Source organism: Myripristis murdjan, chromosome 13 (genome assembly GCF_902150065.1).
Source record: "Myripristis murdjan chromosome 13, fMyrMur1.1, whole genome shotgun sequence".
Lineage (NCBI taxonomy): Eukaryota > Metazoa > Chordata > Actinopteri > Holocentriformes > Holocentridae > Myripristis > Myripristis murdjan.
The window spans coordinates 38,485,863-38,510,325 of record NC_043992.1 but is presented as its reverse complement, the minus strand read 5'-3'; the positions used below and the strand labels follow the sequence as shown (position 1 = coordinate 38,510,325).

The 24,463-nt window shown below is 42.8% G+C and overlaps 3 protein-coding genes across 3 annotated transcripts; 2 read left to right on the top strand and 1 right to left on the bottom strand.

Moving 5' to 3' along the window:
• Positions 1–88: 88 nt before the first annotated feature.
• Positions 89–8,213, top strand: ehd2b (EH-domain containing 2b). The gene is given in 8 exon segments (XM_030066518.1): positions 89–488; positions 1,658–2,128; positions 2,947–3,041; positions 3,044–3,122; positions 4,228–4,325; positions 4,927–5,339; positions 6,514–6,678; positions 6,843–8,213. Coding segments are annotated over 7 exon segments (1,620 nt in total). The 5' UTR covers positions 89–488; positions 1,658–1,907; the 3' UTR covers positions 7,392–8,213.
• A 2,055-nt stretch (positions 8,214–10,268) lies between these two features.
• On the bottom strand, positions 10,269–12,748 carry nup88 (nucleoporin 88). Its single transcript, XM_030067675.1, has one exon. The coding sequence runs from the start codon at positions 12,694–12,696 to the stop codon at positions 10,552–10,554; it is 2,145 nt and encodes a 714-aa protein (XP_029923535.1). The 5' UTR covers positions 12,697–12,748; the 3' UTR covers positions 10,269–10,551.
• Positions 12,749–17,364: 4,616 nt separating this feature from the next.
• psmd8 (proteasome 26S subunit, non-ATPase 8) lies at positions 17,365–23,432 on the top strand. The gene is made up of 7 exons (XM_030067711.1): positions 17,365–17,523; positions 19,266–19,338; positions 19,762–19,864; positions 19,972–20,137; positions 20,982–21,082; positions 21,411–21,522; positions 22,794–23,432. The coding sequence occupies exons 1-7, from the start codon at positions 17,419–17,421 to the stop codon at positions 22,929–22,931; spliced, it is 798 nt and encodes a 265-aa protein (XP_029923571.1). The 5' UTR covers positions 17,365–17,418; the 3' UTR covers positions 22,932–23,432.
• Positions 23,433–24,463: the final 1,031 nt, after the last annotated feature.

Here is a 24,463-nt window from a genome sequence, read left to right as displayed (position 1 = left end):
TTTATTCACAACCCCCCCACCCCCCACCCCTCTGCAGGTCCACACCCTCTGCCCCGTAGTTCAGTTCATCCCTGCCTTGGACAGGAGCTGCCCACAGCCCTGCCAGACATCCCTGGAAGAGGAGGTGCACTGAACGAGGAGAGGCTAAGAGCAGGGAAAGTTGTGTGTGTGTGTGTATTGTGTGTGTGTGTGTGTGTGTTGCTCTTGCAATCAGAGTGAGGAACCTGGCCAGACCCGGAGCTCATCTGAAATACATTAAACCCTGGAGAAGAGAGATCCTCAGCCATCCAGCGACGTTGACGCTCGGCCGAGGCTTCCTATTTGCTGACAGAGGTACACCCATGCATGTAGCAGCAGCTCCTCCAACACACTGAGGTTTTTTTTTTTTTCTCTGTTCTCAAGTCAAAATATTTTCCAAACTCCACACAAGGCAAGAAGGAAGGAGAGAAGGTGCTTGAAGAAACCCTTTCTTCCTCTATTATAACTTGGTAAATATACCTTTTTAAGATTTTCATGTACTTGTCATTGCTCTCTTGTACTTTATGTTCGGGGTTCTGTATGTTAGATTCCAGATTTCCAGTAAAAAATCTGAAGCTTTAATGGCCTTGGTCTGTGCAACAGAGTGCAGTTTGAAGGTAGAATTAATGCCTTAAATAAGTTTGTGTAACCTCTCAAATATACAGTCTCTTTAAACGTTTTGTCACGGCTTCATTTAGATACTGTTGCACGATTTCCCCAGATAACAGCCTCTCCTGCTGGCTAGAGATGTTCGCTTTCTTGTTCCAAGTCCAAGTCTGTGGTGCAACTGTGCTGCACTAAACCCACAAGGCATTTTCCACCATCCTTCCAAGCTACAGAATTGCTCCCGGAGCTCAATCCAAAGCATTCATATTCATAGGAAGCCTGTAAATCAGCTCTCACTCCTGTGTGAGAGCTGGACATTTCCACTCTCTATTATGTAATGGTGGTCAAATGAGGTATAATAACGTCTCCTCTAGATCTTCAGAGTTCGCCATTTTGACAAAAAAAAACTCCTCGCTCGCTGGTCTTGTGACATGTCAGAAAGTTGGTCTCCTCTGGGCAGCTTTTTTTTTTTTTTTTTTTTTTTGTGCAATTCAACTGGGATTTCTTCACAGATGAGTTCATGTCTGGTGATGTGTGTCTTATCTTCTTCTAATAAGCAGGGGAAAAGCTGTGCACTCTTGGACTGGATCACCAAGCAGAGCTGCTGTGGCCGTGGCCTGAAGCTGTCAGAACATGACAAAAGAGCTAAAATGTCTCAGCATGTATAGACCGCTCCTCTGTGTGCCTGTAGGTCTGTGGATTCTCTGTTTCACTGCAGAGACGATTCATAATCATTCACACATTTAACATTCCACTGAGGGGAAAAAGAAAAAAAAAACACTGGGGAAAAAGGACTGTCTTACTCATTTCGATGTAAAGAAATGAGCTGTCTCTGTGCAAAGCTGGACGCAGGGCTGGGTTTAGGTGTTTTCCAAAGTGAACACCAACTTTTTCCAGGCATGCCCTGAGCAATGTGCTCTGCAGATTCCACGTCCATAGTCTGGAGAAAACTTGTGGTAGACTCCTTCATTACATTGTTACTATCTTGGATTCATTTCTGTTTTGTTTTTTTTCTTTTCTGTCCACATTTCAGAGAGATTTGGAAGTCAGCGTGGTGGTTATTGTCAGAGGGGAAGACATTAGTTCTCTCATTCCTTTGAACGTGTGCAGAGGTGGTTCCAAGGACAACGGAGCGACGTGCACATAAATACAGGAAACACCTGAAGATTTCCAAGGTTCAACCACAGGAAATATAGCTTACAGAGACACTGCTCAGCCACTGATTTGTTTTTTTTTTTTTTTTTTGAAGAAGAAGCTCCCTGTCAGTCCATTATTCAATCAACATGTCACGTTGGGGGCGGAAAAATGTGAAAAAGGCACCTGAGGTGATCCGTACTGTGACCGAGGGGCTCAAATCCCTGTACCGTAAGAAGCTGCTGCCTCTGGAGCAGTACTACGGTTTCCACGACTTCCATTCCCCCAGCCTTGAGGATGCCGACTTTGATAACAAGCCTATGGTGCTGGTTGTGGGACAGTACTCCACAGGAAAGACCACATTCATCAAGTAAGACATTACAGCTCAGCATCAAGGCCTTGAAATCTGCCTACTCAGAACAGACACCAAAGTGTGATTGCTATGTTAATGCAGGTGTCACAAGTAGGGCTGGCTCACATCACCAATGCTGCTTTCATCAGAGATTTTTGGTAATCATAATTAATGTGGATATGATAACCAAGCAGCTCAGACGCAACTAATAGGAGAGCTACAACAGTCTAATAGGTTCTTAAAACTGCATCCCTTTAATGTAATGCAGCTTGAAACCGTATCATGTTACAATATCCAGATATATATAGATGATAGATAGATAGATAGATAGATAGATAGATAGATAGATATACTTTATTGATCCCAACCAGGGAAATTCTGGTGTTCCAGCAGCAACAGTAGAAATGTATAATAAAGTTAAATAAAATAGAATAAAAGCTAAATATATACAATAAAGACTATAAAGGCTAAAACTAAAAATGTACAATAAGGGCTAAGAAAAAGAGATATTAGATGTGAAATATACAGATGGTAATGAATATGAAACATACAGATGGAATTGAATTGTATAGATAAGGAGAGTTAGCATGAAACCCTGAGAACCAAGAACCAAGTGGCAGAACCCGACGCCCGGTACTGGGATTCAGGAACTGACCGACTTGATTCGGCCTCTTAAGGAATCACCACATTGCAGACTATAGCTAGTCTCATATCAGGATTTTGATACATATCGCCCAGTCCTAATCACAAGTCAAAAACATGAGATTATCCCTCTTTATCCTGATGCTCTTCAGTGCAAGGGGGCTCATTTGGAGCGCTGTGTCTGTGACTGACAGGTATCTGCTGGAGCAGGACATCCCCGGGAGCAGGGTGGGGCCTGAGCCCACCACCGACTGCTTCACCGCCGTCATGCACGGAGATGTGGAGAGCGTCATCCCGGGAACGCCCTCATCGTCGACCCCAACAAGCCTTTCCGCAAGCTGAACCCCTTTGGGAACACCTTCCTCAACAGGTGAGCGTCTTGTGTAATGATTCCACTGAGGGGAGGGGAGGGGAGGAGGAGGAGGGGAGGGGAGGAGGGCATAGCACAGCGTGGAAATGCAGAGACTGTGTGAGAGGAGGATGTGCACCAGTTTTTTTTTGCTGCATGGAATTTCAAGTCCTTGTGCCAAATTTCAGAGCGGGGAGGCAGTTGCCTTATTTGTGGAAAAATGGAGAAAGGGAGCGATATCGCCCAAGAGGGTGATGAAAGCTAATGTACTCAAGAGGCAACTGCAGTGTGTGCAAGTTCAAAGACGAGGTCAGGGGCCGCCACGGCCCCTCGGGGCAAAGACAAACAAATGAAGTCACGGGCCCGGGAAGGCGCAGGGAATCTGTGAGGGGAACATAACGCCGCAGTTCTTTCCTCTGCACTGTTTACTTGTCTGCGCTGCCAGATTTATGTGGGTATTTTTTTCCACTGATGTAAACTGTGGCGGTCACATGTTTCATAATACGGTCCCGTCTGTTTCCATGCTATGTGCGGTAGAGTCGCAGTGACAGGAGCGCTCACAGCTCCTGCTCATGGGGCTCTGAGGAGAAGGCGCCCTGATGCCAGTTTTCTCGGGGAGCCCCTCTCCACCTCGGACGGGTGTGTTTGTGAACATGTTTGCGTCTCTCCTTTTGCGTTGACTTCCTGTTCTGGGAACTGGAGGGCTCATCAAGCTCATAAGCGACAGGAAGTGCCGATGTTGTTCTAAGCCACACATCGTTAGCGGGCCTTATTGTTTGATTCTGGCAGTGGTGCTCATTTTCCTTCAGGAAGCCCCGAGCACCGAGAGGCCTGCTTCCACACAATGGCCTGCTGTGCATGTGGAGAGGTCTGTGTGTGTGTGTGTGTGTGTGTGTGTGTGTGTGTGTGTGTGTGTGTGTGAGGAGGGGGGGCTTTTTCCAGTCTGCTCCTTAGATCACTTTTGCTGCTACAAAAACAGAACATAACCGTGATTCACATCATTCATATTCTTTCCATCCATGTTTTCGACAAAGCGTTTTACCAAATCTGACACCGGGTAGATGTTCGCCGCCTCGTGTGTGTGTGTGTGTGTGTGAGTGTTCACCTCTGTGCCGATGAATGCCAGGTTCCAGTGCGCCCAGCTGCCCAACCAGGTCCTGGAGAGCATCAGCATCATCGACACGCCGGGCATCCTGTCCGGCGCCAAGCAGAGAGTGAGCAGAGGTGAGGGACATGGCAAAGGTAAGGAGAGGGCATGTCGGGCCTGCAGAGACACACACCCACCCCCCCAAACCTCAAGCTCACAAACTCATCTCCTCTGTCACATCCGGCTAACCCATGGGAGCAACATTCTCTATCACAATACCACACGGCGACAAGGCAAGCACGGCTCTCAACAGTACAGAGAGAGAGAGGAAACTAAGTGCCATGAGCGCACCTGGAAGGATGTACTGTTGAGACTTCATAATCTCCATGCATCATTATCTGTCTAGAGTTATTAATTTTTCTGTTCATCCAGCCTTAATTCAACTCTCACTTAAGTGCATGAGAAACTAACCCCTATGATCATTTATAAGGGAGAAAAAAGGGTCAGATTATGTTTTGATAAATGAAATAATCAATATTATTTTAGACGTGATGAGGCGGATGAAGGCAGGAGTGTAAAGGTTGTGAGTGTGACGGAGGAAGAGGTGTGAAGGGTTTGTGTCTGTGTTGACCTTCTCCCCTCTCCTGCTGTCTGCGTGTGTGTGTGTCTGTTTCCATTTCCATGAATATTTACAGTCCTGAATATTTTTCGTGACCCGCCCTCTGTCCCTGTGGCCAGGCTACGACTTCCCGGCTGTGCTGCGCTGGTTTGCCGAGCGCGTGGACCGGATCATCCTGCTGTTCGACGCCCACAAGCTGGAGATCTCGGATGAGTTCTCCGAGGCCATCGGCGCCCTCAAAGGCAACGAGGACAAGCTGCGCGTGGTGCTCAACAAGGCCGACATGGTGGACACCCAGCAGCTGATGCGCGTGTACGGCGCGCTCATGTGGTCCCTGGGGAAGGTGTTCGGCACCCCGGAGGTGCTGCGCGTCTACATCGGCTCCTTCTGGTCCGAGCCGCTGCTGGTGCCCGACAACCGCCGGCTGTTCGAGCTGGAGGAGGAGGACCTGTTCGCGGACATCCAGAACCTTCCCCGCCACGCAGCCCTGCGCAAACTCAACGACCTGGTCAAGAGGGCTCGTCTGGTCAGGGTGGGTGACTGGTCATGCTGTCAAAATGTATAATGTGTTCCTACTAGACAGACAGGTAATTGTCTTAACCCTCCTATTATGTTCACACTGCAAAAACTCAAAATCTTACCAAGAGTATTTGTCTTATTTCAAGTCAAAATGTCTTATTTCTAGTCAAAATATCTCATTACACTTAAAATAAGACATGATCAGCTCAGAAATTACTTGTCTTTAGACAATTTTCACCTGTTTCAAGTGAAAATTTACTTGAAACAAGTTAAAATTTGCTAGAAACAAGAAACATATTCTGCCAATGGAACAAGCGAATTTTTACTTGTGACAAAAGTGAACAAGCAAATTTTTACTTGTGACACAAGTGAACAAGTAAAATTTTGCTTGTTCCATTGGCAGAATTTGTTTCTTGTTTCAAGCTAATTTTAACTCGTTTCAAGTGAATTTTCACTTGAAACAGGTGAAAATTGTCAAAAGACAAGTAATTTCTGAGCTGATCATGTCTTATTTTAAGTGTAATGAGATATTTTGACTAGAAATAAGACATTTTGACTTGAAATAAGACAAATAATCTTGGTAAGATTTGACTTTTTGCAGTGCAGGGTCAATTTGACCCAGGCCAATGTTTAATGTCTCCAAATAAATGATTAACATCTTTTTTTTGCTTCATATTTAATGAGTGTTCCTAATGTAATGGGCACTACCAGGTAAAGATGAAATTGACGTGATGATATGTTTTCAATGTCCTGTACACACTTTGTAACGCATCGGTTATAAATAACAAAAATCTGTACTTAGAAATAATATAAAGCCATTAAAACACCAAAAATTAATATTTCTTTCCAATTTTAGATCAATCAGTGAGATTTTATGGTGATTTGAATATTTTTCCATTGTCGCATAATAGGAATACTGGATGTATAAGTGGGGGTGGGGTGGAGTTATGTTTTATTTAAAGGGCTATTTAGGTCGTCAACAAAGAAACATAAAGTACTTGACACATAAACTTTGATAACAATTTTAGTTATAATAATTTTGTGGAAGTTTAAACTGCAGAGGTCAAATTGACCACAAACATAAAGGATGTTCAAAAATGTGAACATAACAGGAGGGTTAAATTACGCTTGGCTCATGGGTGAAACGTGTTTTAAAAACTATGCCGCCATACTTTTCTGTATCCCAGGTCCATGCCCACATCATCAGCTACCTAAAGCAGGAGATGCCCTCTGTCTTCAGGAAAGACAATAAGAAGAAGAATCTGATCTACCAGCTGCCCGTTATTTTCTCCAAAATCCAGCTGCAGCACCACATATCCCCTGGAGACTTCCCAGATTGTGCTAAGATGCAGGTTAGTCTGAGCCTTTTGTTCTTTACTGCTGGGAACATCTGGTGTGCAATTACGCAAAGCTTTTTTCTCTCTCTCTCTCTTTTTTTTTTTTTTTTCAAACACCACCATGTTTTAATCCTACTGGCTAACACATATTTTGGTCCTTTGTTCTTTTTTTTCTTAAGGAGCAACTGATGGTTCACGACTTCACCAAGTTCAAGACCCTGAAGCCCAATCTGATGGCCGCTCTGGACGAGCTGCTCTCCACCGACATCGCCAAGCTGATGCCCCTCCTGCGGCAGGAGGAGCTGGAGGCCGGAGAGCAGCCGGGCGTGCAGGGTGGAGCCTTCCTGGGGACCCGCGCTGGCCCGTTCACCGAGGGGGATCCCTTCTCCGAGGAGAACGGAGAGGAATGTGAGGAGGAGGAGGACTGGGTCGTGACCAAAGACAAGCCCAAGTACGACGAGATCTTCTATAACCTCGCTCCCAACGAGGGCAAGCTGAGCGGCACCAAGGCGAAGGACTGGATGGTGAGCACCCGCCTGCCCAACTCGGTGCTGGGCCGCATCTGGAAGCTGTCCGATGTGGACCGCGACGGCATGCTGGATGACGAAGAGTTCGCCCTGGCCAGCCACCTGATCGAGGTCAAACTGGAGGGTCACGGCCTGCCGCCGGAGCTGCCGAGCCGCCTGATCCCGCCCTCCAAACGCAGGCAGAAAGGTTCAGACGCGTAGACCCGCGGCTCAGAGTGACTCTCCTCTAAAGGCTATCACACTAATGCTACTGTTTCTGTTTGTTTTTTTTTGTTTGTTTGTTTGTTTGTTTGTTTGTTTGTTTTCTGTGCAAGATGTATTCAGCGCCCTTTCTAGGAAGTGTGAAGTGAAGTGAAGTGTGAGGCAGCCTAAGCAAGCTGATGAGGCAAAATTAAGTGTTCAATATTAAAAGATTTGTACTAAAACGTCACCCAGGTCTGGTTCGCTCTTCCTTTTTGGCTCCGTTATGTTTGCTTATGACACGCTTTTTCAAAAAAAAATATCTACTTTATTGTTTGCTGAGCAGTATTCACCACTTGTATTAAGAGAATACAAAACGAAACCTTTCTCTATTAAAACTTTTCAAATTAACATTCCTGCAGCGACTAGACGAGAGTGGCACCGTGTTGCATTTGGGTGAAACAGGATGAGGATTTTGCCATTTGATCGTCTTCAGTGTGTTTAAACGTACTGTAGTGAGCGCGATCGTGAAACTTATATTTGGCTCAAATGATGCATTTTCGGCTGCCGATGCAAATCCAATAACCTTCGTGCATTTTTCACGTTTAATGCTTCAGATGCTACACAATTGTCCGTTTTGTGCATCCACTTTATATTTTGTAATTATTGCTGTTTGTTTTGTATGTGGAAGAACAAGACCTCTCTGTTGTATAAATGAATGTCACATGCGATGATGAAATTTTCAACAAGACTGATTTATTGATATCTTACTGACTACTGTACACAGCTCCACCAACTGTCCTCATGTTAACTATTATAACAAAATAAAATGTACTCACTGTGTGTTGCTCCGCTTCATACTCTTATGTTTACTTAGTGATTTAGTGTGAAAAAACTGTGAGAGATTCTTTAGGATCGGGTTAGTAAAAGTGTTTATATTCAAGCGTGGGCTTCTCAATGCTTTCAATAGTGAGGATTTGTCGAGTGGATTTATTTTGGTTTTCCTGGAGCAGACTTTTTGTTTTTTGTAATGCTCACTTGGTCTCTCGGTGACAGATCAGATAAACAGTGACTCACACGCTACCCTGCCAAAACCCCATACCACCATTTTCCATGGCTCTCCCGTCTCACTTGCTCCATCCACCGCCTTTTTTTTTTTTTTTTTTTTTCTCACATCACAGTCGTACATAGTTACACACTTCCTTACCCCCTTTTACAGCTATGTGAACACTCTCACCAGCTTCCCCGGCCAGTATATCTTTTGCTTTTACACTTTATCCTGTGTAAACTATGTGCTGGGAGTGTGTGTGTGTGTGTGTGTGTGTGTGTGTTTTGAAGGGAGGCTTTCAGGGTTTACGAAAGACGGGGTGGTATCCCTGCCTCCCTGCTCCACTCCTCCATGGAAAGAAACACAAATGAGAAACAGCCCTTTCCTCGCTTGCTCTCTGGTTTACAGTGTGACTCACATGTGAAGAATGTGGTGGGCTGGCCCGGGAGTTATTAATATCTCCTTTGCCAGGGTCTGCTAAGTTTCCTTAGGCTCATGCGCGGCATCCAGACACTGTACCTTTATGAAAGACATTAAAAACACCCCCCTATTTGGAGTGATCCTGAACTAGACCCACAGTAAACCACACCCTCCCTCCCAAGTATGTGAGTCTTAGAAAGAGGGACAGGCAGTGACTGAAAACTGCCAGGTAAGCTGACAAGATTTCACTGAGACGAGCAGGGCTGACATTTTTTTTTTTTTTTTTTTTACATTTGCAAATCAGTGCTGGCTATCCCATTTTAGAAAGTGGGATAAACCAAATGTACAGCAAAGATAACCCACAGCAATTTGAAACCTTATTACACAATTAGGCCCCACTAAACCAGTTCCATTCTGAGTCAGTTCCATGAGATGCTGAAAAGCAAAGCGAGCGCTCGGCTGAAGTCACACACGGCATCGCCACGGAAACGGGGCAAAGCTCACACAGGACAGCGACATGCAACCAGACATCCCCATACAATGAATCTTACTCAACAAAACCGGGGTCTCCATATACGTCACACGGTGTTTACATGGGGAATTCCTCGCCACAGCCCCTGGAGTGGAAGGAAAACTGAGGACAAGTGTGGAGAGTGGCGACCCCTGGTGGATATAAGAGTTCTGGCACTTCAGCAATAAAACAAGAGCAGGCTGGAGGCACAGACTGTAAGAAGTAAAGACCTTAGCAGCAGTTTGCTATTATGTCAACAAAAAATAAGACATCACTAGTTCAACAGAAATGTAAAGCTCATTTTATTTTCAAAGAAATATGCAACCACAGTGTAATAGCCTAGTAAGTGTAGCTGGGAGTGTGAAATAGTTCCCATGTTAACTGCCTACACTGCAAAAAGTCAAAATCTTACCAAGATTATTTGTCTTATTTCAAGTCAAAAATGTCTTATTACTTCTCAAAATATCTCATTACACTTAAAATAAGACATGATCACCTCAGAAATAACTTGTTTTTAGACAATTGTCTCTTGTTTCAAGTGAAAATTTGCTTGAAACAAGAAACAAATTCTGCCAATGGAACAAGCAAATTTTTACTTGTGACACAAGTGAACAAGTAAAAATTTGCTTGTTCCATTGGCAAAATTTGTTTCTTGTTTCAAGCTAATTTTCACTTGAAACAAGTGAAAATTGTCTAAAAACAAGTTACTTCTGAGGTGATCATGTCTTATTTTAAGTGTAATGAGATATTTTGACTAGAAATAAGACATTTTTACTTGAAATAAGACAAATAATCTTGGTAAGATTTTGACTTTTTGCAGTGTATTACACACAGAATATTCTGTCCTTTCATCATTAAGAAATGAAATGCAAAACTTTATACATTCAGAGAAAAGCATGTAAAAAGCATTCGACCAATATCATGCACAAACTGTGTGGAAGTTTATTTTATCCCTCAGACATAAACACGACATATTTAGTATCAACAAGAGATGTATCCATGTGTATGAAAAATAAATCATGTGAACCACACATTCCACATTCTTTTTTTTCTGACTACAGAACTGACTTCCCAAAAAATTAATCTGAGTTCACTGTCAGATGAGGGCATATTTAATCACTGATCACATCCAAAAGAGCTGCTCAGAGTTCTGTCCCCAGTTTTTGAGAGGCCGAGGCCTTCGGTAATGTCCGTGCAGTGCATTAGAAGCTGATGTGGTTCTTTATGTCCTTGATCTGTTTCATCATGTCAGCGATTTCATCTCCGTGCTCTTTCAGGACACCCTGAACACACTTCTTCTGGTGGGCGTTGAGTGAGACTGTTGCCCTGGCCGGGGGCCCGCTCTTGTCCACCTGTTTCTTCTGGTACTCCATCTTCATATTCACCTGTCTGATACCGTTGTCCAGGTGTCTCAGCTGGTCATTGATGGTCTGCAGCTCCTTCTTCATGTCCTTCTCGCTGTCTGTGAGCACAGGCAGCTGGCTCCGCAGGCTGCCCAGCACTTTTTTCACCCTGTTCATGATGGCTTCCTGGCGGTACTTGGCGTCTTCATACTTATCCGCCAGCCTCTCCGCTGCCTCCCTCAGACTCTTCCTCTCCTCCCTGCACAGAGCCAACTCCTCCAGCTGCTTGTTCTTCTGGCCCACCAGCAGTTTCACCCGTCTCTGCATCTCCTCATGGGCCATGTCCTGTTTGAGGATATATTCCTCTCTGAAGACCTGCGTGGCTCTGCTGAGGAGCTGCAGGCACTCTGGAAGCGGTATTGATGCGTCTTTGTTGCCCGCTCTGAGCACGAGGGGATTGGTGGAGCTGCGTGCCAGGATGTTTCGGATGTGCTGCTCAAAGGAGTCGTCGGCCAGCGCACGCAGCGGCGAGCTGACGGAGCTCGCACCGGGACGGGAACAGAGCAGGGGAGGGGAGGGGGGCCGGATGGAGCTCAGCAGCGGCAAGAGGATGCACTCGAAGGTGCTCGTGATGCAGATCATGGTGGTGCCCAGAGAAAGGTCCGAAACAATCAGGAAGCCACGTACCGGAGCCGGCTGACTGTTGAGGAGCGGTCTAGTACACAGAATGTGCTCCACAATGCAGCGGTTCTCAGCCGCCAGCTCCTGCAGACAGTCTTTATCCTCCTCGTCAGACTGGAGGAAGTTGTGCAGCTTGTTGAACCAGGTTAGCCCCACGCTGTGTATCCCTGCTTCATGGATGCAATGGTACCTGTGCTGGCACAGGGGGTCTCTGTGCAGTCTGATTGGGCAGGTGAAATCCAGCTCCTGGGGCTCCTCGTCCTCTCCCGTGGCCACTTTGAGGGTGAGCTCCAGCTCCACACACTCAAACACATAGAGTGACGGCACCGGCTCCGAGCCCTGGATCCACTTCTCCTCCGGCCCGGCCTCCTCCTCTTCGTCTGACTCCAGAACCACACAGTGATACAGCATGCCCGTTTCTGTGGCGATGACCAGGATGTTGGGCACACAGGGCAGGCAGAGGATAGCACAAGCATCATAGCCATAGTTGTCCTCCGCTGCGGGGTACATGGGGAGGGGTCCGACCAGTCTGCTGAGAGTCAAAGTGCCTGCCAGGCTGGTGTAGCTCAGGTAGGTCTCCCCGTTCTCGTAGAGGATGTACAGAGGGTAGAGCAGCTGCTCCTTGGAGGAGCGGGCTGCCAGCGGCCGGGGGATGGATGACACCGGCCCGAAGTCGAACGCCACGGCGATCTCCCCGAGCGAGGCGGCGTAGGAGCGCACCGGGGGCCGGACGCTGCTGTCCTCCTCGGCCTGGGACACCGACAGCACTCTGACCGGGGTCTGCGGAGACTTCAGGTCATAGAACCGGATGGTGTTGTCGGAGGTGAGCAGGACCAGGTGCGGCTCCTCGGTCTCGCTGGGGTACCAGGCCGCCTGCCGCAGGCTGACGGAGGGCGAGCTGCTGAAGAAGCGCTCGGCCACCGGGATGGTCTTACAGTTGATCCGGCTGCGCCCCCCCTCGAACTCGGACCTCTTGCCCCAGCGCTGCGGCAGCTCCAGCACCGTGGCGCCCCGCGTGCCCAGCAGAGCCACGTGGTTCTCCGCGGGGCTGAGCAGCACCTGGCTCACCTGTGCGCGCGGCGGGTTGGTGCACAGCAGGGTCTGGTGGCTCCGCTCCGGGCTCACCTGCCGCAGGTTGGTGGTGTAAAACACGCGGTCGGCGTCGTCCCACACGAAAAAGTCCGCGTTCAAACAAAAAATCAGATTTTTCGCTGTCTTGCCATCCGCCGCGCCGGCCTCGGACTCCAGCTGCTCCCGTAGTTTGGTGAAAATGTGGTGGTTTGGTAATTCCTTGGGCCAACGTTCATCAGCAGACGCCGCCATTTTCACCCGCCGTTTCAGACGGCAGCACACGGAAACGCGTCTTCTTCTCCTTTTTCTTCTTTTGGTTTCCGGCAGACTAGACGCGTCAAAGGCGTATTGCTGCCCTCTACTGGCCGTTAATGCTGGTTAAACAGCGTCTCAAATTCTTTTATACATTCCAGTCATGTGAAGAAATTTTATTTTTTTTGAAATTAATAATTTTATTGAGAGCTTTTTACATTTCATTTGCCATTCTGACTTACCATGTCAATTTTCCATGGCATGACTCTCGTTTTTCTTGTATATATACACATATATATCACAGCAATCTGTATGTGACAATATGTTCAAAACAGAAGAATAACTTTCACAATCAAACAAACAATATAGCAGAAATTAAAAAAAAAAGAAAAGAGAAAAAAAAAACAGACAACTCAAACAAAACAACACAACAAAAATAAATAAATAAATAAATAAATAAAAAATTATACAAGACACAGCACAGGTGGTGGTGGCGGAGGGTGGGCTGGACTAAATATCTTAGGATCATTCATTAGTTTACTTTCATGGCCAGTAAAGTTGGTGTAAACAATGGCTGAAACAGAGGAGGAGATTACAAAATAAAATACCCTGGTTCTATAGTATTTGAGAAGTCTACCCATTTAGCCCAATATGCCTGGAATCTGCTTTTTTTGCAGCTTTAAAGAAATGACAGCTTTTCCATAACAAAAATGTCCTTAACAATTTCAAAAAATTCTTGTAGTGTGGGTGAATCTGCTTGTGACCATTTTTTTGTTATTGCTTTCTTGCTTGCAGCCAAGATTATTTTGAAGAGGTACTTTTGTGTGAAGAAATGTTAAAACAGCTTTAGCCGTTTCGTGATGATCCCAGCTGAGAGGTGACGCAGTTGAAGTGTCCGTGATTCCAGATGCGGTCAGGTCTGCTTGCATGATAATTCTCTCCTTGTTATATTTGGTGCATACTGTAAGAACATGATTTACACTCTCTTCCTCTCCACAGGAGCATTTTCCATCGGGATGTTTACCGACCATTGCCAGCCCATGATTTAGTGCACAATGCCCCAGCCTCAATCTTGTGATCACCACAGTGTCCCTCCTCCCCATTTTTAAACTCTGTGTAATTTTGATATTTGGTTGTACACTGCAAAAACGCAAAATCTTACCAAGATTATTTGTCTTATTTCAAGTCAAAATGTCTTATTTCTAGTCAAAATATCTCATTACACTTAAAATAAGACATGATCACCTCAGAAGTAAATTGTTTTTAGACAATTTTCACTTGTTTCAAGTGAAAATTCACTTGAAACAAGTGAAAATTTGCTTGTTTCATTGCCAAAATTTGCCAGTGGAAAAAGTGAAAATTCACTTGAAATAAGTGAAAATTAGCTAGAAACACGAAACAAATTTTGCCAATGAAACAAGCAAATTTTCACTTGTTTCAAGCAAATTTTCACTTGAAACAAGAGACAATTGTCTAAAAACAAGTTACTTCTGAGGTGATCATGTCTTATTTTAAGTGTAATGAGATATTTTGACTAGAAATAAGACATTTTTGACTTGAAATAAGACAAATAATCTTGGTAAGATTTTGAGTTTTTGCAGTGTATTGCAAAATAAAATCTGCCTTTGCTCTCCTGTTCCCACTCTTTCTGCCAAGTTCTTGCTATTTCTTGTTGGATTAAGCTCTTATACTCAGTTCTTCCATATTGTACTTGTATTGCTACTTTCTTTCTGCTGAGTGCTCTTCTTGCTGCCTCGTCGGCCTCCTCATTACCCTGAACTCCAACATGGGCTGGTACCCAGACAAACCCAACTGTGCAACCCAATTTTTCTATTTTGTTAAGAATAATCTTTATTTCAGTTATTAAGTCAGGCCTGGCCCCACTTTCCCCCTTCATTGCCATTAGTGCTGCTGCTGAGTCTGAACATATAACTGCATGCTCTGGTCTGATTTCCTCCACCCACCCAAGTGCCCATAATATTGCCACAAGCTCTGTAGTGAAAACTGAAACCCAATCTGATACCCGCTTTCCATATTGTAATTGTAAATGTGGAATGCTCACTCCTATTGCTGCCCTTCCGTGGATCTGATTTCTGGAGCCATCAGTGTAGATCTGCATATACCCTGCCCATTTTTCCTTCAGATGTCTGCTTGTTAGAGCCACTGGGTTGCCTGCATTCTTACTCTTTATTTTATCTAAAATCAAGAGGTCTACGTCTGGCTCTGGTAGGAGCCACGGTGGGACAGGTGGCCTAAATACCACAGGGCCAAAGGGTAAACGCTTCTTCTTCTTCTTCTTCTTTTGTTTTACCGGCGGGTGGCACCTAGCGCTAAGGTGCATTATCGCCCCCTACTATAATGGAGTGTGGACCAGAGTCATCTACCCACATAAAATACCTACAGAAGTAAACAAAAATAGAACATATGTCCATATAGTAAAGATAATTTTACTTAGTACACTAAGTTGAAATCGAATGAGCATAATACAATAAACATCCATTACTCACATTACTCACAAATAGTGTCAATCTAGAACAACTTCTTTCTGTATTATAGCTCTTTTAAGTATTTTCTTGAAACTAAATCTGTTAGACATTAAAATTAAATATTGTGGAAGTCTGTTCCAGTATGTGATTGCCCTGTACATCACTGTTTTCTTGAAGGCATCAGTTTTGGGTTTAGGCAAGGTGAAATTGCCTCTCACGGCTTGTCTAGTGCTGTAGTAGTCTAGTGCAGTATCCACAGAGTACAGATTAAATAAATCAATAAAAAAAAATAAAGAATAAGACCTAAGTACAACAGAATAAGATCTGAGTACAACCCAGTGTGCAAAAAGCAATGTGCAAAAAAAAAAAAAAAACAACAACCCATTTACCAAAAAATAAATAGATGGAAATAGATAAATAAATAAATAAATACAGCTTATTCCATATCCTAAATTCTATTGATCAGCCCTGTGTCTGCTAAAAACTGGAAAAAACATCTTGATCCCTCCACTGCATTTTTAAGATTAAGCTGCTCCATACCAAGTCTCCTCATCTTCCTTTTTAATATCTCTCGTTCATGATTGTATTTTTGACAGTGGATAATAACATGTTTCACTGACTCTTCTTCTTGGCAGTAGTCACATAATCCTGTAGGATGCTTCTTTATCAGCTTCATTGTTTTGTTCAGTCTGGTATGTCCTACCCTCAGTCTTGTTAAGATGTTTTCTTCTTTGGTGCTCCTTTTGGTTATTCTCCCTGTTCCCACCTGCTGCTGAACTGAATAGAGATGTCTTCCTGTTTTTCCTGTGTCCCATATGTTTTGCCATTCTTTGAAGATGTTTCTTTTAATTATTGCCTTTGCCTCAGATTTACTTAAAGGAATGTTCATAACTTCTTCTTGTTTTAGAGCATCCTTAGCTAATGTGTCCACTGTCTCATTTCCTTTTATTCCCCTGTGTGCTGGTATCCACATACATGTGATCAAATGATTCATGTTATTTAGCCTATGGAGGTTTTCATATACTTCATTAACTAAGTCCTGCCTACTCTCAGATTTAAATGACTGTAATGACATTACAGAAGAATATGAGTCTGTGCAAAGAACAACATTTTTAATTTGCATCTCTTCTGTCCACTTCAGTGCTGTTGCTATGGCCATCATCTCAACAGTGAATACTGACAGATGATCTGAAGTTCGTCTTTTAACAGAGACTTTTAGACTAGCCCTGCGTTCCAAATCGCATACTTATACTTTTTACTTTTAGTATGTACTGCAGCTGCCCTTACAAAGTATGTAGTTTAGTAGGTATTGGGACATACTAATTCTTTTTTTCCCTACTAAATAGTATGGTAGTATGGGTATTGGAACGCAGGGCAAGAATACTAAGTGCAAAACCTGTCCTTCCTGAGCTAGGATCCTTTTTTTTTTTTTTTTTTTTTTTTTTTTTTTATTATTATTATTATTATTAAATTTGAATACAAACAGACATTTGTATACATTACAATAACAACATAAACAATGTTCACAAGGTAAACAGCATCAGTTCCTGTTAGCATATAATAGAAAAAAAAAAGAAAGAAAGAAATGGGAAAGAAAAAGAACTATCACAATAAAACAGAGACCGAATCATGGGATAAGACGAATCATGGGATATCCATAATCTTTAGACTGAGGCTAGAGAGAAAAAACCATCGTACACTTTCACTAATTTATTGCTTTTCTTGTTATTAATTATTCTCATAGTTCTGAGCATAGAGTTAAGTTCTAATTGAAAAGGCAAGAATTTGGGGATAGATTTGGAAAACTTCTGTATGTGAATGAAAAAAAAAAAAAGCATATAGGGTAACAAAGTTAATTAAATATTCAAAGGATCTGTTGACTGGGTTACTATAGTAACAAATTATATCTTTTAGTTTTAGAGAAAAGGGTGCTTTGGAAGCTTTAAGGAAGTAAGTCTCTAGATCAAACCAAAATTGTTTAGCATGCATGCAGTCAAAGAATAAATGAGAGCAAGTCTCAGTATCATTTCCACAGAAGGAGCATGAAGAACTAATATCAGCAAATTTGGCTATCAGACAATTTACCGGATAGATATTATGTAGAATATTAAAATGCACAACCTTGGCTTTATTTGTAATACAATATTTGTAAGGTAAAAGCCGGAAACGCGTGTGTTTTTACGACAGTAGTTTAACGTATTCCGGCGGCCGGTGTCGTATAATTTGCAGAATCACCATGGCGTTGAAGGAGACAGCGGGTCTGTATGAGACACTGAAGGCGGAGTGGAACAAGAAAAACCCAAACCTGAACAAATGTGGGGAGCTTCTCAGCAAACTGAAGGTACCGTTGCGGCTGCCTGCCTCGTTCTGCGGGGTGATGCGGGGTGATGCGGGGTGTGTTTTGAAGCGGAGCCTCGGCTCTCTATTAGCTGTTAGCTTAGCTTAGCTTAGCTAGCGCAGGATGGCAGAGCGACTGAAAGACGCTGAAAATGTGAGGATTATAAACCTCCATCCCTCACTCACTGCCAGTGTTTAGAAATACATGTTCCATACGAGTATACCATGTGGATTAATCAGGTCATATCGGTTTAGAGAGTGTTGTTTTCCTCACTTTGCTAACGCGTACAGCATCACAGTGGAGCTGAGTCTCTCCTCAGGATCTGTGGAGAAAAGTTCATATAAAACATCAAGTTAATTAAAACATGGTTACTTCAACGCTTTTTTTGCCACGTTTCCTTAAATACTTCACTGATATGAACGGAGTTTGACCGTCTGGATGTAAACTTTGACTCAGAAATTAATGACACAAACATATTAGCTTCCTCATCGTGTTGCTTATCTCCTCTCTAGATAGATACACTCCTCACAAAAAGTTAGGGATATTTGGCTTTTGGGTGAAATTTATGGAAAATATAAAAAGTTGACGCTACAGTGATATTATATCATGAAAGTAGGGCATTTAAGTAGAAGCATGCACTGGTGATTTCCTCATCTCAAACCATTTCTTGAAACAAAAGCCAACAACAGTGGTGGATATACCACAACAAAAAATGTCAGTGTCAATAACTTGTCATGTGCCCTTGAGCATCAATTACAGCTTGACAGCGACGTCTCATGCTGTTCACAAGTCGACTTATTGTCTGCTGAGGCATGGCATCCCACTCTTCTTGAAGGGCGGCCCTCAGGACATTGAGGTTCTGGGGTACAGAGCTCCGAGCCTCTACACGGCCACTCAGCTGATCCCATAGGTTTTCTATGGGATTCAGGTCTGAGAAAGTGCAGGCCACTCCATTTGAGGTACCCCAGTCTCCAGCAGCCGTTCCCTGATGATACGACCTCGATGAGCTGGAGCATCAAACACCTGATGTGAATTTTGCCGTTAAGCTCCTTGTTAGAGAACAGCAACTTGTGCAAAAGTAATGAAACATTGAACAGTTGGACATGTGCATTCAAAAGTTTACAGAAGGTCACATTAAGTTCACCTGCAAAGGTTATAATGCATTTTAGGTTCATCCTGAAATTTCACCCGAAAGCCAAATATCCCTAACTTTTTGTGAGTAGTGTATATAGATAGATAGATAGATACTTTATTCATCCCGCAGGAAATTCGCAGTTTTTCAGCAGTATCCACAGATTACAGATTAAATAAATCAATAAAAAAAAAAGATAAAAAAAAAAAAAGATCTAAGTACAACCCAGTGTGCAAAAAGCAATGTGCAACAAAAAAAAAAGGAAAAACCGTGTGCATGGGTGTATAAAATGTGCATAGAGGTAGGTCAATGTGCAAATTTAGAAGAAATATACAGTATACACGTGATAAATAGCAGTAAGCAATATAAACACTATAAACAAGGATTATAAAAAAAAAATTTAAACAGAAGTTGTATGCAGTGGTGATTATTTGTGTCTCCAGCTCCGTACCCCTGTTGTTGGGGCAGCTGGCAGTCACATGTAGTGTTTGAATGATCATGGAGCCGTCATGTTGTTGTCGTGGCTCAGGAGCAGGTCGACACAAACACCACAGTGACTCTGCATGCTCAGGGGCAAACCTCAGGGAATATAATGGCAAACTTCTCGTTACAGATCTCCCTGTTGGAGCTGAACTTTTTGCCAACCACCGGGACCACACTCACCAAACAGCAGCTGATTTTAGCTCGTGAGTATCGATGGCAAGCTGTCCGGCCAAGCTTGTGTTTTTAAACTTAAAAATGATCTGACATGTTCTTATCTGTAGGTGTTAATTTGACCCCAGCAAGTTAAACTTTAAGAAAATGATTATAATAAAAAAAAATGTCACCTCAGTTTATTCGTCAGGTATGTGTCTACCTAAATAGCCCTTTAAATAAAACATATCTGTCAGCTTATGTTTACCCACTTGTCCCCTATAAGTTAGGAAAAGTCATTCAAAGTGAAGCGTTAAAACAATGTTAATCATGTATTTAGAGATGTTAAACAATGAATTGGGTCAAAGATAATAAGAGGTTTAATCCTGAAAAAGAATTTGACTAACATGCAGAGCTTGTATCAGGACTAAACCCCGTGTATTTTGTATTTAGACAGATTTCTAATTGTCTTACAGGTGATGTTCTGGAAATTGGAGCCTTGTGGAGCATCCTGAAGAAAGACATCCCCTCCTTTGAGAGATATATGGCCCAACTCAAATGTTACTACTTTGATTACAAGTAATGTTGACTTTTTTTGTTGTTGTTTTGTGCTTTTAGATTTTGTCAAACAGTAGTGACTTGTGTTTTCTGACATCCCTCTTTCTTCCTCCCCCCTCTTCACCAAGGGATGAGCTGCCGGAAGCCGCCTACATGCACCAGTTACTTGGGCTGAACCTGCTTTTCTTGCTCTCACAGAACCGTGTGTCTGAGTTTCACACAGAACTTGAGAGGCTCAGTGCACGAGACATTCAGACCAACGTGTACATCAGGCACCCGGTTTCCCTAGAGCAGGTTGTGAAAATTCAGAATTTAATGTTTGTCATCTAGGGCTGGGACGATATGTTCACCTCCTAGTTCAACACTATCAGTATGTTTCGTGATCAAGTATTGCAATTTGACATCATAATTTATTGTGATTTGTGTGTTTTGAATTATCCTCCAGTTTGTTTAGGTAAAGTTTCATAAAGTTGTGATTATCCTAAAGGTGACATTATATCATTTTATACAGTGATGTCAAGTTCCAAAAAATGGTCTCACTACAATGAAACGGCTGCTATGGGAGCTAACATCATCACACATAAATGAAATCAGGCTCATTGAAGCCATAAGAGTCTTAGATTTCCAGTCAAATTTACACAACTCCAAGACTGTTTAGGCCCTAATATGTAGAAATACATCATCTTACTTAGCACAAGTTGTGCATGTCTGTAAAAGGGAGCCCCGTGGGCTCCCTTTAGAACTCATTTTCATTTAGAGATCTTGAGGGCAGAAGTCAGGGGAGCTTTTGAAAATACCCATGCCCGTTTTTCCCTTGCCAAAATTTAGCCCAGCTTTGGAGCAGTAGTCCCCTTGCTAAAAACCTATCATGACATGCTTCGTACCAGTGGATTCCTTAGGTCATCTAGTTTCATATGATACTAATACCTGATAATACCTTTACTTTAAATCAATTCGGTAATTAAAAAAAAAAATAGAATAAAAAAGAAAAAAGAATTGCAATACTTGCCTCTTTTGAATACCCGTTTTTGAGATTTTTTGTTTGTCCGCACTGTACATAATATTAGAACAGTATTAGTTTTAAATAATTGCTGTCTGAGTATCATGGCTCAGTTTTCCTCTCTGTTGTTCTTTACAGTACTTGATGGAGGGAAGCTACAACAAGGTATTTCTTGCCAAAGGGAACATCCCTGCTGAGAGCTACACCTTTTTCATAGACATTCTACTTGACACTATTCGGTAAGAACTGGTTTGGTAAACTACACCCACTGCACTTCAGAGTCCTCCCTGTGTGTTTCATATTCTGTGCTTTTCTTTTGGTTCAAGTGTTTCCCCCGAAACATAATACAGTAAACACCCACTGCCCCCCTGGTTTGCTCTTTGCCTTATTTCCTGTACATGTTGTTCCAGGTCCACTACCACTTGAATTTCAAACTCTGTGCACGAATCAGAGTTCATGATGTATAAATTCAATTAGACGACAATTTAAAGGGATAAACAGTAAGACTAGAGCAAGTCTTTCCATCATCTTTAAATTGCCATTCACATGAGAACATTTCTTTTGCAGTGATGAGATCGCAGGCTGCATAGAGAAGGCATATGAGCAGATCCAGTTCAGTGAAGCCACCCGTGTGCTTTTCTTTAGTTCACCAAAGAAGATGACAGAGTATGCCAAGAAGGTATGTATATTTTCTTCTGGTAAGTTAACTTTTAAATCACTGGTCAAATTTACAGTAGAGAAGTTTCAGGTGCAAACCGTTAGATGACCTTAACAGTTCACATCAAAGGTTAAGTTTCAGTTTACATATTTTATATTTGCATTATTCAAACCTAAGGGGAGGGGAATTGAAATCATCATCCATAGCCCGGGTTTTGACTGAGTACAAGCACCTCGGTGGGGGTGGGTTCTATGCATTTGAGGTAAAGAAAGATTGCCATAAGGCGTGGTACCTACAAGCTGTCACCAGGAACTTTTAACTGTAAAAAGCAAAATCAGTTTGCGAGGAGATGGTGATTTTGGTTGTAGAGTCTAATAAAAAACAACAACAAAAAAAAACTGGTTTTACATTGCACTGATGCCATCAAAACAATCACATCACTGTTAAGGAGGTGGGTGTTGTGTTTTAAGAATTTTTTTTCTTATTTATCTCGTCATTGTGAAGAGAGAAAATGACAACAGGTGTAAATGCCACGGCTCATTCAGTTTATAAAAGTTTATGTAGACTGGTCAAAGCTGAAGATAAACTGCACTCTACAACTTAATTTAAAAAAAAATTTTTTTAAAGTAACATAGATGATCGGTTTGGCTTTCACAACAAGAACAGGCTTGTTTACAGCTACTTCTACTGCCTCGGTCAAACAATGAGCATCAGCATTTACTTTGGCCATGTTGTTTTAAGTTAGCTAAATTCCATGTGCACAGCAGCTGAATTATGCGTCTACTTTCACTAGAGTGGCATATCAGTGTACCAATAAAACTTGATGCCCAGAGGTTAATTCTGGTCAGAGGACATCATTCTTCTCCTCAAATCACTCTCCAGCTACAGCGGGGCAGGAGGTCCAGCTTGAATTTAGGCTAAACATGGTCAGCAACACACTAACAGTGTAGGAGAATCTAGTGTAGCCAAAAAAAAAAAAAAAAATCATGTTGCTGTAAGATTTTGGTTGACACAGTGCCACTCTGCTTTCTTTTGTGGAACGATTAAAACAACTTGAAGCTGTTCAATTGTACCAGCTGTGATGATGATGAGGCACATAAGTGTTGTTTCTGAGGATCAACTGTTGGCCTATTTTTACGCTTCGACCATTTTAGTGTTTTAATATCGGTCACCGACACAAAAATTTCCACAGTCATTTTTATCCTGCCTTTCAACAATAAAACTGACAAACAGCCAGCGCTGATTGTGTTTTGTTTGTTTGTTTGTTTTGTTTTGTTTTTTTTTCAATTCAGCGGGGATGGAGTCAGAGCCCAGATGGTTATTACTCTTTCACCAGTCAGCAGCAGCGGACAGAAGAGGTGACCATCCCCTCCACAGAACTGGCACAACAGGTCATCGAATATGCACGACAGCTGGAAATGATTGTGTAATCCACCCCCAGGGACACACTCCATCGTGTACAGACACACTCAGAAACACACAGCTGATACAGTATATATCCAGTCGGCTCCAGTGTGGTTTCCCTTGAGAATATAGATTCAGTCATTGCCACATTGGCTCATTTGTTGCCTGAACCTCAAAGTCAACTTTTTTTCCCCCATTAATTCTTAAATTTTCCTCATTATCTGTAGCCTGTCTGTCAGTGTGCTTCATTTTAAAAGATGGAGTTTGTCAAGTCAACTTGAAGTGTCACTTATGTTACTAGCCTGCTGAGTGACCTCCACATAGAAAAGTAAATTGGAAGATTTAAGTGTTGGACTTAATTATCTTATCCAAGTTGACCTCTGTCCAGTATTCATTAAGATTAAGGTTTTTTATGGGTGCTGTCCTGATGATGAAAACAAAATCTTTCTGCATCTGACACCCACAGGTCTCCACTCATTAACAAGATTTTGTTCATTACAATCACCATACTGTGACTTTGTCTTTCACTGTCACACAAAACTATCAACAAACATTTTTTTCTTCCTAATATAAGCAAACTCTTTGTACACAAAGTTCATTTTCTCCTTAGTAGCACTCACAGAAATGTATTGCCCTTGTGTTGTATCCTAGCAACTGACAGAGAATTGCCATTGAAGTTTGCGAGTGTTTTCTAAATGGTAATGCCTTGTCCTTCCTAGATGGTTTGTAATCCAATTGATCTGGAGCTGCAAATACTTGTCTGAAATAAATGATCCAGAATAATAAACTTTTTTTGAACAACTGTGCATTTTAATTTTACTGGATCAACCACTTACATTTTACCTTTGGAATGTCATTTATACAGGGAGTTAACTGAAACGGTTTTCAAAACACAAATCATTGATATTTTTGAAAAATATCACAGATAAGGATGTCTTCTCTCATTGGTGGGAATCCCATCGCTCCTCCCTCTCTTTGAGCTAAACAAGCTGCAAGTGTTGCCGTGGTGACCCAAGGAGGCTCACACAGGTAGTTCCGGCTTACACTGAACCTATGGAGTGAATGGGAACGATAGTAATTCACTGATTTTACAGGCGGATTAAACAGAACAAGGAATAAGGGAAATGGTTTGAACTGGCACTAGACATGCTCAGTGTACCGCTAATTAAATTATGGGTCACATTAATGCATATTACTGTGCAACAGTTTAAATTTTTTTTCGTAATGTGCGGCTTACCACTTTCTGACATTTGGTGGTAAACCTGGTCCATGGTTATGTCGGCAGCGTGATTTATGGGCACAGGACTGATTGACAGTGAAAGGGTGCCACCGCCCCCCGGGTTGGACCGAGGGTTCAGCAGCGTGGACAGTGCTTGGCTCCTCAGCCTTCCCATCTGTCTCTTCTTTTTTATTCACCTCCTTTTCTACGTTCTTAGATTGCTCTTGATGAAATGCTTTGGGTTTGCCTTTTTTCTTTGCTTTCACCGCAGTATCTTGTATAAAGTCCTTTGGTTCACACACGGCTCTTAACTCGACATTTGCACATTCAGCTGTCGTC